This window comes from Microchirus variegatus, assembly GCF_963457635.1.
Source record: "Microchirus variegatus genome assembly, chromosome: 6".
Taxonomy (NCBI): domain Eukaryota; kingdom Metazoa; phylum Chordata; class Actinopteri; order Pleuronectiformes; family Soleidae; genus Microchirus; species Microchirus variegatus.
Window position 1 is genome coordinate 513,997 of NC_139807.1, and position 14,438 is coordinate 528,434.

The 14,438-nt window shown below is 38.6% G+C and overlaps 2 protein-coding genes across 2 annotated transcripts; both read left to right on the forward strand.

The window, feature by feature from the left end:
- Nucleotides 1-1,942: 1,942 nt before the first annotated feature.
- arl13a (ADP-ribosylation factor-like 13A) lies at nucleotides 1,943-9,212 on the forward strand (the record flags this gene model as incomplete). Its single annotated transcript, XM_083891090.1, has 10 exons — nucleotides 1,943-1,953; nucleotides 3,714-3,830; nucleotides 4,810-4,880; nucleotides 4,988-5,240; nucleotides 6,083-6,188; nucleotides 6,284-6,489; nucleotides 7,258-7,366; nucleotides 8,153-8,426; nucleotides 8,591-8,707; nucleotides 9,157-9,212. The coding sequence occupies exons 2-10, from the start codon at nucleotides 3,772-3,774 to the stop codon at nucleotides 9,210-9,212; spliced, it is 1,251 nt and encodes a 416-aa protein (XP_083747216.1). The 5' UTR covers nucleotides 1,943-1,953; nucleotides 3,714-3,771.
- Nucleotides 9,213-10,703: 1,491 nt separating this feature from the next.
- On the forward strand, nucleotides 10,704-12,857 carry tmem35 (transmembrane protein 35; the record flags this gene model as incomplete). The annotated part of the gene is made up of 2 exons (XM_083891225.1): nucleotides 10,704-10,823; nucleotides 12,492-12,857. The coding sequence occupies 2 exons, from the start codon at nucleotides 10,704-10,706 to the stop codon at nucleotides 12,855-12,857; spliced, it is 486 nt and encodes a 161-aa protein (XP_083747351.1).
- Nucleotides 12,858-14,438: the final 1,581 nt, after the last annotated feature.

Below are 14,438 nucleotides of genomic sequence, written 5' to 3' on the forward strand. Positions count from 1 at the left end.
GAGTTTAGAGAGTATTAGGTCTAATATAGAGAGTATAGAGAGTATTGGGCCTAAAGTAGACAGTATTAGGCCTAATATAGAGAGTAGCGTTTTAATGAGAAATACAGTGAAACATCATGTTTAAGAGACAGTTTTATTTCACAATACCATAATTAATACTAACATTTTCTCTTATGCTTCATAATTTCAGGACCGTCGGGAATGAAGATGTTTTCCTGGAAATAAAAGGCCTCTCTTGACTGATAATGGTGAAATGATGACCAACAGGAATTCATCCAGGGAAGAAAACTAACACAAATAAACAAACACACACACCTCAGGAAACTGGTTTCAAAATAAAACAGGAAATAATCTAGAGTTTATTGACTCTCTAAGAGGGTCAAACCAGGACATGTGATTAAATATATATCTTTGACTGTGTTTGTAAAATCAGCAGTTGGGAGGCTCACTGAAATATGTTTGCAATGTTTGAAATAGGAGCAGATGGAGGTGTGGTCCTCTGCTAATGCTGTGTGTGTGTGTGTGTGTGTGTGTGTGTGTGTGTGTGTGTGTGTGTGTGTGTGTGTGTGTGTGTGTGTGTGTGTGTGTGTTCTTGTACTTGCAGCATACTGAGGACCAGTGAGGGTTTTTAACCAACAAAGTGAGGTCATTTTTACAAAGTGAGGACATTTTGGCCGGTCCTCACTTTGTTTTCATTCAAATCACTTCCTTAGGTTGTAAACATGTTATACTCTGTTTTTAACACAGATCCTCAATTTGGTACAAAAACCTTTTTTTCCAGCCCTGATGTTTCACACACTTATTTTGCTCTGGGGCTCCACCTGCAGACATGTTATGGTACTGCAACACAGTAGTTCTATATAGATGTCATTCATGAAGTAGATATTTGTAATGGAGTTGATTTATAAAGTGGAAATGCTGGTCCTTACTCTGTCAACATTTTTACCTGGTCCTCAGTATGCAGCAAGTACAAAAGTGTGTGTGTGTGTGTGTGTGTCAGCTGACACAGGGCGGTGGTGAGTCTACTCAGCAGAGGAGGGCAGAGCCTGATTAGACATTGGTCTAATGACATAACAAGATTAAATACACATGCACACACACACACACACACACACACACACACACACACACACACACACACACGCATCACTCTCTGTTTATAAACAAAAGATTGTGAATTTAATTTATGGATACATGTGCATATAGAAGAAAAAACAACATATATTCAGGATTAAACACATAAATATATATAAAAAATGTACAAGATGGAAATAGAAGAATATCTCTAGAGTAAATAAATCCCAGTTTGTCAAGGTCTGGAACACAGGAGGTATTTTTTCTTTGCAGACCTCACACTGCACAGCAACCGATCTGAACCCTGGAAATAGAATGTGTGAACACTCTGCCCTCTAGTGGCTCATGCTGCCTAATAATAATAATGTATTAATAACATGATGTAAGACAGAAGCTGATGTTGTGCTCAAACTTCCACATATACTTCATTTTTCCCAGTGGAAAAGTTGGAGTTATGTGGTAAATTTCATGTATGTTATCATGTATTCAGCACATTTTTCACATCACATAAATAATTGTTTATTTGTTTACTGTCACCATGACACGTCTAATTCTCAGTAATCGCTGTGAACTCTGCTAAAGAGCAGTGTGACTATGTCATCATGATGTCATGACTGAAGCCTACATTTATCCAAATAAACAACAGGAAGAAGACGATCACACACAGTCACATGTGCTCCTGTACGTTTGGTCCAGTCAGAGAAGAACCATGTCGTCCAATGGCGTTGGATGTAGTGGCTCAGAGGATTCTGGGATTAGCTCCTCCCACATGAGGTGACCAAAGGCTTAGTGTGAAGCTAATTGGTTTTAATCCCGGTGGATACAAGATGTTGACAGAGACGAGCGTCCAAACTAATGCGTGGACATCGACCTGCTTCTGTGAGTATTTCTTGAATTTCTTTTTATTATTTGTATCAGGTGATTTCCTGCTCATGTGTTTGTTTATGACCTGTGTGCTGTTTAGAAGTGATGAACATATAACTGCTGTTTGACTGGTTTTTAATTGTCCTTTTTACAGTTTTACTGGGTGATAAATGATCAGGTTACTTGTTTGACACAAACTCAAGGAGAGAACAAATGCATGTTTTCATTCAAACCTTTACACCAGAATCAAGAGGTGGAAAGTACTGAAATATTAATATATATAATAAGTAAAAATACCACTATTTGGATAACGTTTTTACTTAAGTACGAGCAAAGGTACTGGTCTAAAAATGTACTTAAGTTAAAGTAAAAAAGTTTTTTTTTCTTGCGTCTCGCAAAAAAGGACAAGGGGACACAAATCTCACGTTAATTGTAATTCACCTGTCCTCATTATCATTCACCTGTCCTCATTATCATTCACCTGTCCTCATCATTCACCTGTCCTCATCATTCACCTGTCCTCATCATTTACATGTCCTCATTATCATTCACCTGGTCCTCATCGTTCACCTGTCCTCATCATTTACATGTCCTCATTATCATTCACCTGTCCCCATCATTCACCTGTCCTCATCATTCACCTGTCCTCATTATCATTCACCTGTCCTCATTATCATTCACCTGTCCTCATCATTCACCTGTCCTCATTATCATTCACCTGGTCCTCATTGTTCACCTGTCCTCATCATTTACAGGTCCTCATTATCGTTCACCTGTCCTCAACATTCACCTGTCCTCATTATCGTTCACCTGTCTTCATCATTCACCTGTCCTCATCATTCACCTGTCCTCATTATCGTTCACCTGTCCTCAACATTCACCTGTCCTCATTATCGTTCACCTGTCCTCATCATTCACCTGTCCTCATTATCGTTCACCTGTCCTCATCATTCACCTGTCCTCATTATCGTTCACCTGTCCTCAACATTCACCTGTCCTCATTATCGTTCACCTGTCCTCATCATTCACCTGTCCTCATTATCGTTCACCTGTCCTCAACATTCACCTGTCCTCATTATCGTTCACCTGTCCTCATCATTCACCTGTCCTCATTATCGTTCACCTGTCCTCATCATTCACCTGTCCTCATTATCGTTCACCTGTCTTCATCATTTACATGTCCTCATCACTCACTGCCTAATTATAATTTTTTGTACTCTTTTTTTTACTTTTACTAAAATGTACTAAAGTACAGTACAAAGCTTACATTACTTTAAAAACTACACAAACCCTAGTTAATTACAGTAAAGTGAGTAAACGTACAATTCATGTCCAGTGACACTGATGTCGCTGACGATGTCTTATGATGTCGCTGAATGTCTAAAAAGGTCAACACTGTGAAAGAATATGAGACAGTTTGTTAACAACACTGACAACAGGTCAGTCACAACACTGACAACAGGTCAGTCACAACACTGACAACAGGTCAGTCACAACGAGTCTGAGCAGATTACAAAGGACAGATCTGCTGTTTATTTTGGTGCATGGCACGACGACAAACACACACACACTTTACAGGATGTAGCATATAAACAGGACAGGTCCATTCTAGAGAGACAGAGCGACACACTTGGCAGTCAGAGCGCCACCTCAGTGTCTGACCATCTGCACACGTCTGCTAAGGTCAAAGGTCACTCGCTCAAAGCAGCGCCGCCGTCTGTTGGACCGTGTGTGACCGTGTGTCGTCTCTGCGACTGAACCATCTGTTTTCACAGGTACCAGTTCCAGAGACGATGGTGACGTCTGTGCTCGACTTGTTCACCTCCAGTAAACATGTTCAACCTAATGAGCAACTGGTGCAGCTGGGTCTCCAAAATACAAGAGCCGGTCAGGTGAGAGTCTGACCCAAGATCAGCAATCAGCAATGCATGTCTTATACTCTATATACTCTATGTACATATATATACATATACATATATATAAGGCAAAACCTTCACAACAATCAAGACACAGGTTTAGTAAAAGTATGTGTTACATCCGCGACAATAAAACCTCCAGTGATTATTCTACTTCTACTAAGATTTTCCTGACACAGCACCCGACTTAACCCGACTTTCTTGATTTTTGACGCCTGTAATGATTTTACCCGACAGCCTGACATGATTTCTGTTCATCGCTAACACTGGTCTGTCTGTAAACTGACGAGTTTGTCCGTGTCCAGTTTGTTAAGTACAGCTTTTACAAAGTACATTGTGTTAAAGTAGACGTATTATAGCCTATTTCTCCAACTTAGCCTATGTTAACACATGTAGATTTATGGGTCATATTAGCACAAAACATACAAAAATAGCCACAATAAATCCTTTCAACCTGCTGCACCTTATGTAAATACTGTTTGGTTGTGATTTTTTTTTATGTCTGATGTTTTCTTTGATTTTCTAATTTAATTGAATCTAATTCTATTGTATTCTATTTAAATGCACCAAAACACACCAAGTCAAATTCCTTGTGTGTGCAACTGGATTGTGATTCTGAATCTGACATGCTGGCTGGATATTGACAATATTAGAAATATACTTGCTAATATGTGTCATTTTAAACTCACAAACAAACATTACAGGCACATCAACGTAGGGTTTATGTCAGAGCAGGTGTACCTAATAAAGTGACCAAAATTTATTTTCAAGATTCAAAGAGTTTATTGTCATATTTACAGTAAGAAAAACATGTTTCTCTGTGCAATGAAATTCTTAAAAGTCAAATAAATAGATGAACAGTTAGTAATAAAATAATAACACACAATAAGAGCAGTTTAACTATACAATGAATTATGTTGACGTCAAACCCTGTACTCTGAATATCTGTCTGCAGAAAAGTCACCATTTCTGTGGTTGGTCTTGACAAAGCAGGAAAAACCTCCTCCATCAGAGGAATGCTGAGAGGTAACAGTGATTTAACCACGAATAACGACGTGACATCATTTAACAAAAGTATATTTCACCGTGTGTGTGTGTGTGTGTGTGTGTGTGTGTGTGTGTGTCGTCTTCAGTCCACCACGGCGTGGAAGCAGGACCCACTCACGGCTGCGTACGAAACGAGCTGAGAGTGGAGAACTACGTGGTCACGCTGCTGGACGTGGGAGGTTCAGCGGAGTCCAGAGGAGGCTGGAGGGAGGTCTACTCTGAGGCCCATGGGATCATCTTCGTGGTGGACTCCAGTGACAGGCAGAGGATGAAGGAGGTCAGGGACGTTCTGGCCGATCTGCTGAAGCAGCCCAGAGTGGCCGGGAAACCCATACTCGTGTAAGTTAGTCACGTTAAAAGTGATTTAAAGCTCCAGTGTGTGAGAATCAGTGAGACAGCAGAGTGCAACACTCAGGTCACCCTTTATTTCAATGAGGAAATGACTTCAGGAATCTTCTGTGACCTTCACATAATAGACGTCACATAAAGAACACGACCACGACTCCCTGGTGTTTCCTCTCTCATGCATCAGGTTTATGTGGATAAGGCCGATCACATTCATTTCAGCACTAAGCTTCATTTTCTGTCCTCTGTAAACTGTAAAATACATAAAAAACAAGCTCCTTACCTTAAGGCACACTTTTTACAACTTTTTAAAATTTTAATTATAATGAAACCTGTGAAGACTCTTTTTATAATAATACATGAGGTAATATTTATCATATTATTAAATTTGACATTTAAATATATATATGAGGTTGTTTCCTACATGTTATTTTGATTTAATGTGTTTATTCTATTTTATATTTATCTGCTCGTTGTTATTGTCATCAGAACAAAACACTTTTACTTTGAAATGGTGTGCAATATCTATCTATCTATCTATCTATCTATCTATCTATCTATCTATCTATCTATCTATCTATCTATCTATCTATCTATCTATCTATCTATCTATCTATCTATCTATCTATCTATCTATCTATCTATCTATCTATCTATCTATCTATCTATCTATCTATCTATCTATCTATCTATCTATCTATCTACCTATATTTTACACACTGGATCTTTAGAACCATGAGCTGTGCAAACAGTGCCCTCTGGTGGCTGAGGAGAGGAACTACAGAGGTAAACAGTAACCCACTTAAATTCAAACCCGTGTAACGTCCTTGTTTCAGTTTGGCAAACAAACAGGACAAAATGAACGCGTTGCTGGGAAGCGAGCTGATCGAGACACTGTCTCTGGAGAAGCTGGTGAACCAGAGTCGCTCCCTGTGTCATATTGTAAGTCACATAAACCTCAGATGACAGTAGATTTGGCAGGTTCACACGCATGTAAACCTTCAGAGACACACTGACCTCAGCCCTGTCCTTCTCAGGAGCCTTGTTCAGCCTTAACGGACCTGCGGCGCTGGTCGGACAGAAAGACCCTGCGAGGCCTTCGCTGGCTGCTGCGAGCCGTCAATCTGGATTATTCTGAGCTGTGTGTCCGTGTCGCCCACGACAGCAAGAGGCATCTGGACACAAGAGAGAGGGAAAGGAATGGAAAAACCAAGAAGACTCGCAGGAAGACCAAGGCAGAGCAGTAAGAATCCAAGCCTTTGAATTCAAACTAACTTCAAACAGCCAAAATGACTTTTAAACAATGACCTTAAAGGTGCATTATGTAATAAATGATAAAATCCTCCTAATATGTCACAGAGACTCAGGAATAATGTTCATATAACAAACTGAACTCACCAACAACAACAGTACAGACTAAATATTCGCAGACTGCAAATCATGTTTATGTTTTGAAATCATGTTTTGGTGTCATGTGGCGCCACCTACAGCCGTCTACCAATCATTGCAGTCTGTAGAGTCTCAGCTGCCGAGCAACCACGGGTTGCCAGTTACGTCAGGAAACAAAACCTAAAAGACCTCAGTATTTTGAATTTGAATGTAGTAACTGTTTTTGGCCACATTCTTACATATGGCACCTTTAACTCTTTAAGATACGCACCAAGAAAAAAGTAAAGGAAAAAATATTTCTTTGCATGTTTTATTATTTTATTATTTTTATTTTATTTATTTATGATAACAATAATGACAATCAATCTATATATATTTTAAATTAGCCCCTATACAGTATTTCAGATACAGGCCTCTACCAAACGGTGGAGACGTCAGTTCATAATAAACCTGGTTTGCATAATCCATAAAGTACAACATTCAGAACAAGTCACATTAATTTAGTGTTAGTGAGTTCAGTTCGATGCATTTTTCAATGAGATATAGTGACTTAAAGTGTGGTCGACCAAATGGTTGAGTCGCACCTTAAACGGTTAATGACCTTAATGTCTTTTCACCTCAGAATGCAGACCAGCAACTCAGATCTGCGTCGTGTTCATCGGCCAAAAGACAAGGAGAAGACGACCGAGGGCGAAGGAAAGCTGCAGCCCATAGGGAACATGCTGCAGAAGGTCAGGAAAACATGTCGGTTATTCTCGACTTTGACCGTCATCACTGTGACGTCCTAATGATACGATAATATATTATTATATTATAGTATAAGACGGATGTCACTACTGTAGAGCTGAAGCGATTCATGGATGAACCGATTACACTCACCGATAATGGATTACGAGACTAATCATTAGTTGCAGCACGAGATATCACTATAAACAGAGGCGTTTCTAGAGTCTGTAGGGGCCCTGGGCAAAAATTCCCAGGGTGCCCTTCCTTCCAACCAGTGTTCAAAATATTTTTTTTTTTCAAAATGAATGAAATAACATGGAAAAACCTTGTAATTAAAAAGTATTTGAAAATATAAATGAAAAGAACAATAAAATAGCTAAAAAGCTTTAAAAAAAAAAACGATATAAAATACATTACACTGTAAAGAACCCACATTATAAAACAATATAAATATACAGAACAATAAAATACTGTAAATAACTGAAAAAAACATATATAAACTGAGTAAAAAAGATATGCATTACACTGTAAATAATCCTCTTCATTTTCCAACTTGCAGAACGATAACTTCACACAGGTTAAAGTGAGGTGTGGCCTCTTTAGGGAGGTTTACTACTGAGATGTCATTGTTGTTTAAGGTGGACGTGGAGGCGGCTGCTCACTGCACATTTCAGTAAAAACAGCCCTCAGGCTCCGAGTGTCGGGGGCCCCCCTATCGGCTCGGGGCCCCAAGCAGTTGCCTGTTCACAAGCTGCGCCTCTGACTATAAAATTTTTTTTTTTTTTTTCCAGGAGTCGACAATTAAAAAGAAGCTGAAGCCAAAGAGGAAGAACAAGCCAGTTAAGGTCAAAGAAGGTGAAAAAGATCAAGATGAAGCCACTGAACAGAGGGAGGAGGAGGAAGAGGAGGGTGACAGTAATGAAGGAGACCAGGAGAACTCTGGTCAGAAAGCCAACAGTGCCCTGATCCCTCCCAAAAAGGGCAAAATGAAGCGCAAACCAAAGGTGAAAAAAGAGAGTGTGGACGCACCAGAGTCTGTGGACAACGACGAGAAGCCACTGAAAGGTTGTATATGAGACCTTTAACGTCTGTTTGTTAACTGTTCAAGACTAAGAGATCTAACCTTTCTTATGTCACATGTGTGTGTGTGTGTGTGTGTGTGTGTGTGTGTGTGTGTGTGTGTGTGTGTGTGTGTGTGTGTGTGTGTGTGTGTGTGTGTGTGTGTGCAGCTAAAGGGGAAAAGAGGAAGAAGAGGAAAGTTGTGAAAGTGAAACGGAAGAATAAGATCAACACGGAGGAGATGCCCAGAGCTTACTCTCAACCCGTGGACCTCTCTGCGACCTTTGGTGAGACCTCGTCCACTTCTTCCGTCCATCAGTCCGACACAATAACAATTAAAGGTGCATTATGTAATAAATCATAAAATCCTCCTAATATGTCACAGAGACTCAGGAATAATGTTCATATAACAAACTGAACTCACCAACAACAACAGTACAGACAAAATATTTGCGTTAAAAAATATATTTTGCAGACTGCAAATCATGTTTATGTTTTGAAATCATGTTTTGGCATGTGGCGCCACCTACCGCCGTCTACCAATCATTGCAGTCAGTAGAGTCTCAGCTGCCGAGCAACCACGGGTTGCCAGTTACGTCAGAAAAGGAAACCTAAAAGACCTCTGTATTTTGAATTTGAATGTAGTAACTGTTTTTGACCACAATCTTACATATGGCGCCTTTAAAGTGATGAAATTCTGCTGTTTTTTAAAAACTCGACTCCTGTCTCCTGATAGATCTTTACAGGAAAGCCATCCTCGCCCTGAAGGAACGTCAGGATCAGAGGCAGTGACTGTGAGACCACACCGGACCTGAACCCTGAACCCTGAACCTTTGTGGATGAATCTTCAAGTTTCAGTGTGTAGTGAAGGACATGTCTGCATGATATATGTATATGTCTGCATGATATATATATATATATATATATATATATATATATGAGTGTTATTATTACTTTAAAATGTTTTAAAATCATGACAAATATGTGTGAGTGTTTGGCCAAAATGTTTGTATAAATCTATGACGGTTTAATTGTAAAGGGAAACATGATTTATAAAACAGAATCTTCTTTTTTAAATGAGTAATGAACATGTATGTATAGCAAGGAGGATGTTGTGATGAACGAATATTTAAAAATTGTATTAATAAACATTTTTTTTCCACTTTCCTTTCCTTCCTCTTTTACTATTGTGGTCAATGGGAAAATTATGGAAGCCTGTTTCAGCAATAGTATTGAGATAGTATCTCAATATATTGACTTAGTGTCTCAAAATAATGAGATACTATCTCAAAATAATGACTTAGTATCTCAAAATACTGACTTAGTATCTCAAAATAATGAGATACTATCTCAAAATAATGACTTAGTATCTCAAAATACTGACTTAGTATCTCAAAATAATGAGATACTATCTCAAAGTAATGACTTAGTATCTCAAAACACTGACTTAGTATCTCAAAATAATGAGATACTATCTCAAAGTAATGACTTAGTATCTCAAAACACTGACTTAGTATCTCAAAATAATGAGATACTATCTCAAAATAATGACTTAGTATCTCAAAATAATGAGATACTATCTCAAAATAATGACTTAGTATCTCAAAATACTGACTTAGTATATCAATATAATGAGATAGTATCTCAATATATTGACTTAGTATCTCAAAATAATGAGATACTATCTCAAAATAATGACTTAGTATCTCAAAATACTGACTTAGTATCTCAATATAATGAGATAGTATCTCAATATATTCACTTAGTATCTCAAATTAATGAGATACTATCTCAAAATAATGACTAAGTATCTCAAAATAATGAGATAATATCTCAAAATAATGAGATAATATCTCAAAATAATGACTTAATATCTCAAAATAATGACATGATATCTCAAAATAATGACTTAGCATCTCAAAATAATGAGATTATATCTCAAAATAATGACGTATCTCATTATTTCGAGATATTATGTAATTATTTTGAGATAGTGGGATTTTTTTTAATTTTTTTTTACACTGGCGGAAATGGGCTTCCGTAGAAAATTGCTTTTTTGGCCCCGTGAGTATTTTTTGTTGCAGTACCCAGAGTGGCCAGCGGGGGGCGGAGCGCTATACACTCTTGCATCCTTGAATCGCCGCCATCTTTGCGGTTCCTCCACAGTATCCAGAAGCCCCATCCCCCTGGCGCTGCGCGTCTTCACCGGCGGGGGGAACTCTCTCTCTTCATTCATACCCAGTCAGTCGCTTGTGTGGGAAGCGTCCGGCTCCACAAACAAACATGGCCTCGCCAAGGACGGTAACCATTGTCGCGCTGTCGTTTGCCCTCGGCTTGTTCTTCGTGTTCATGGGAACCATCAAGCTAACGCCGAGGCTCAGCAAAGACGCGTACAGCGAGATGGTGAGTGAATGTGAGCCGTGATAAAGGCCATTGTTCTCGTTCGGCTGCAGCCGTTCAACGGTGATGTTGACCTAAATAAACGCTTCTCTGATGCGCTCGTGTGAAACGGTGTTTTCATGATAACGTGAACGAGCGGATGTGTTTTTATGTATGAAACAACACAGTGGGCGCATTAAATTACACAGAAAACACGTATAAATCAGTATTGTTTCAACCGGAGTAGCTCGTTAACGACGGAACAGGGGCGAATAATAATGAATGAATGAATTTATCCAGGGTGTTTCCTGATACATGACGCATATGTGAGCGTTTACACGTTGTTAAAACACGTTAAAGCTTCTCTTTTAAACATCGCTATCGACAACTGAACAGTTATCAGAGCAATGGCGGAGCGTTCGAGCACATTCTGAGGGATGCACTTGCTGATGTTGAAAAACGCCCCCTAGCGGTGGATAATAAGACACAAGACACTGCTGCTGTGACAGGCTTTATATGACATCATGTGCATGGTTCAATTACAGGTTCATTTTTGCAGCGTTTGTGATTCAATTGGGGCATTTCTGACGTGTAAAGGTCCAGTGATGGAGTGGGTAGAAAGTCTATACAATGCATGTGAAATGAAAACTGGTCTGATTTATGGAGCATCTACTTAATTCAAGGACCTTGCTTCATGGAAGCTGCCATCTTGTGTTGCCATGAAGACTAGTTCCCTGGTGCACTTGGGAATGGGAGTGAGTTACAATCTGCAGTCTCACCGTTATAATGGTGATGGTGTAATGGTAAATAGTCTGTGATAAGATCAGCAGAGTGGACACCAAAACCCTATTGTCAATTCTGATTTTCAAATCAGATTAGTGCCACTCGAGTTGGGCCGCAACCGTTATTCGATCCATAAATTTGGGTGTTTTTCTTTGATTTTTAAGCTAATTAAATCTCAATATTTTCAGGTTTCTTTGCTCCATATGACAAAGAAATAATCAACACTCAAAAGACTCAACATTTTTTGGTATTTCATGACGATGTCCATAGCGACTAAAGCATGTTTACATTGGTACGCTCCCGTCTTTCCAAAGCAACTCATGTACACTAGCGTTCAAAGGTTTGGGGTGACCTATACAATTTTTGTTGCGTTTTCCATTAAAAGTCAGACTTTTATTCATCAAAAGAGTTGCAAAATGAATAGAAAATATAGTCAAGACATTGACAATTTTAGAAATACTGATTTGCTCTTCAAACGCTGCTTTTATTGGTGGATTTTCAAGGCTTTTCTAATCATCCAATTGCCTTCTAACGCTTTTAGCAAACACAATGTACCTCTGGAAATGGGCCTCTATACACCTATGTACATATTCCATTAAAAACCAGACGTTTGCAGCTCGAATAGTCATTTACCACATTAACAATGTATATAGTGTATTTATGATTCATTTAATGTTATATTCATTAGAAAAAAGTGCTTTTCCTTCAAAAATAACTACATTTCTAAGTGACCCCAAGCTTTTGAACGGTAGTGTAGACACGTTGCTTAAATCTGGACATAAAAAATCCCGCTTGATCACTTGCGATTAACAGTTTGAACACAGCCTAAAATGTCCACCCATGGGTGTTTGTGTGAACTTGGTTTAATTTTGCACACGTGTAAAAACAAACCTGTTATTTTTCTTGCAGAAAAGGGCGTATAAGAGCTATGCCAAGGCGTTGCCAGGCCTGAAGAAGATTGGGATCAGCTCGGTGCTGCTGCGTAAGATCATCGGCTCTCTGGAGGTGGGCTGCGGCGTGGTGCTCACCCTGGTTCCAGGCCGACCAAAGGACGTGGCCAACTTCCTGCTGCTGCTGGTCATGCTGGCCGTCCTGTTCTTCCACCAGCTCGTAGGAGACCCCCTGAAGCGCTACGCCCACGCTCTCGTCTTTGGCATTCTGCTCACCTGCCGACTGCTTATCGCCCGCCAGGGTGACGAGCGGCCAGAGCGTGAGGACAGCAGAGAGGAACAGCAAATTAACGATCAGGAAAAGAACAAGGTCAAGCAGTCTTAAGATCTTCTTCCACTTTGGTCTCAGACGCAGCAAACGGAAACCTGGTGCACCTCTTATGGATTGTAGTAATTCAAATTTTGAAGGAAACAGTCACTCCCCGGTAATAAGAGCCCTCACACGTCCCTCTCCTCATCCAGCTGGTGGACTGATAACTCCTCTACACTCTTAATGTGAAACTGAGAACTCCTGATCCATAAATCCTCAACATAACTGTGGACAATCGTTCCTGTTCCAAACTCCAATGAGCACCGCTCATTTTAATAATAGTCCATCCATTTCCCCTGTTTATTTCAGTCTTACACTGTGTTTTAAAATGTTCTTTTTTGATAAGGTTGAATTTGTTTTACGTTGCATGTTGAGTTGAGAATTTCATGAAAAGGTTCTCCGTAGCTTGTTTTTCTAATTTGTTTTTATACTGCGAGTAAGACGGGACTGATGACTTATGAGTTTTGGATATTTCGAGCATGCTTCATTTGGTTATTGAGACAATAACACACAAACCAAAAAGAGAACCGGTGAAACGTTTTTGTACTAATCTTACATTGACATGTATTACATATCCTCAGTGTTATCAGATGACTGTTGCTAAATAATATGTACTTTTCATCTCCGTAGAGTACACATGACATGAGTTGAATCCCCTTGGGTTCAGCCTCACGTCTGCTGCTAGCTTGTGCAGCAGAAGCTATCCAAGTAATAATTTTGCCTGTTAAAATGTGAATTTTGTCTCTTTTTTTATATATTTATTTCCAGTTTAATACATGCGTATTAATATACCGTCTGCTCATCTGTTTTGTTTCCTGGGAAAATAAAATGAAGGTCATTCCTTTTTGAAAAAAAGTCTTGCTTTGGGAATAAAATGCTGTCATTTGAGGTTCATAATATTTCTGTAAGTGATACACTTGAAATAAAGAGTTGGAGGTAAGACTGGCTCAATGTTTTTGTTGGTATTACTGCATTTCAAATGCTTAATTGTGGGAACGTATAGTGTAAAATGGTGGGAGAAAACGGTGGCAATGATAAAATGACTTTAGTTTCTCTGTACACCTCTCTAGAATTATTAAGTATTCTAAAGATATCAGAAAGCTGGATAATAGAATTTGCAATGTAGCATTTAATTGAAGTAATGTCATTTTATTTATTAATTTATTAGGAACAATCAACTATTTTAATAATTTTTTTGTTAATATATAAATTAAAAGCTATGTAGTTTTTCAGTGTCTTAAATTTTAATATTTTCTGGTTTCTGTGCTCCGTGTAACAAAGAAATCATAACTGTATTAATTGTAATACTGTAATAATTTGTGAAGATCATCTTTTCCAGATTGTCTAACATTTTAAGGACCAAACAACTACTTGATTAAATCCGCAGATTAATCGATTATGAAAATAATTGTTAGATGCAGCCCTGAAAGTATCACAATTCTCAATTTTAAAAAAAAAGAAAGAATATTGTTAATTAACTATCTGGGTTATTATAAAAACAATCAATAAACATGCTTTGTCCTGTTAAAAAAAAGAAATATATATATATATTTGTGTATCCCAAACTATATTTGTGTATATTATATTATTATGAGA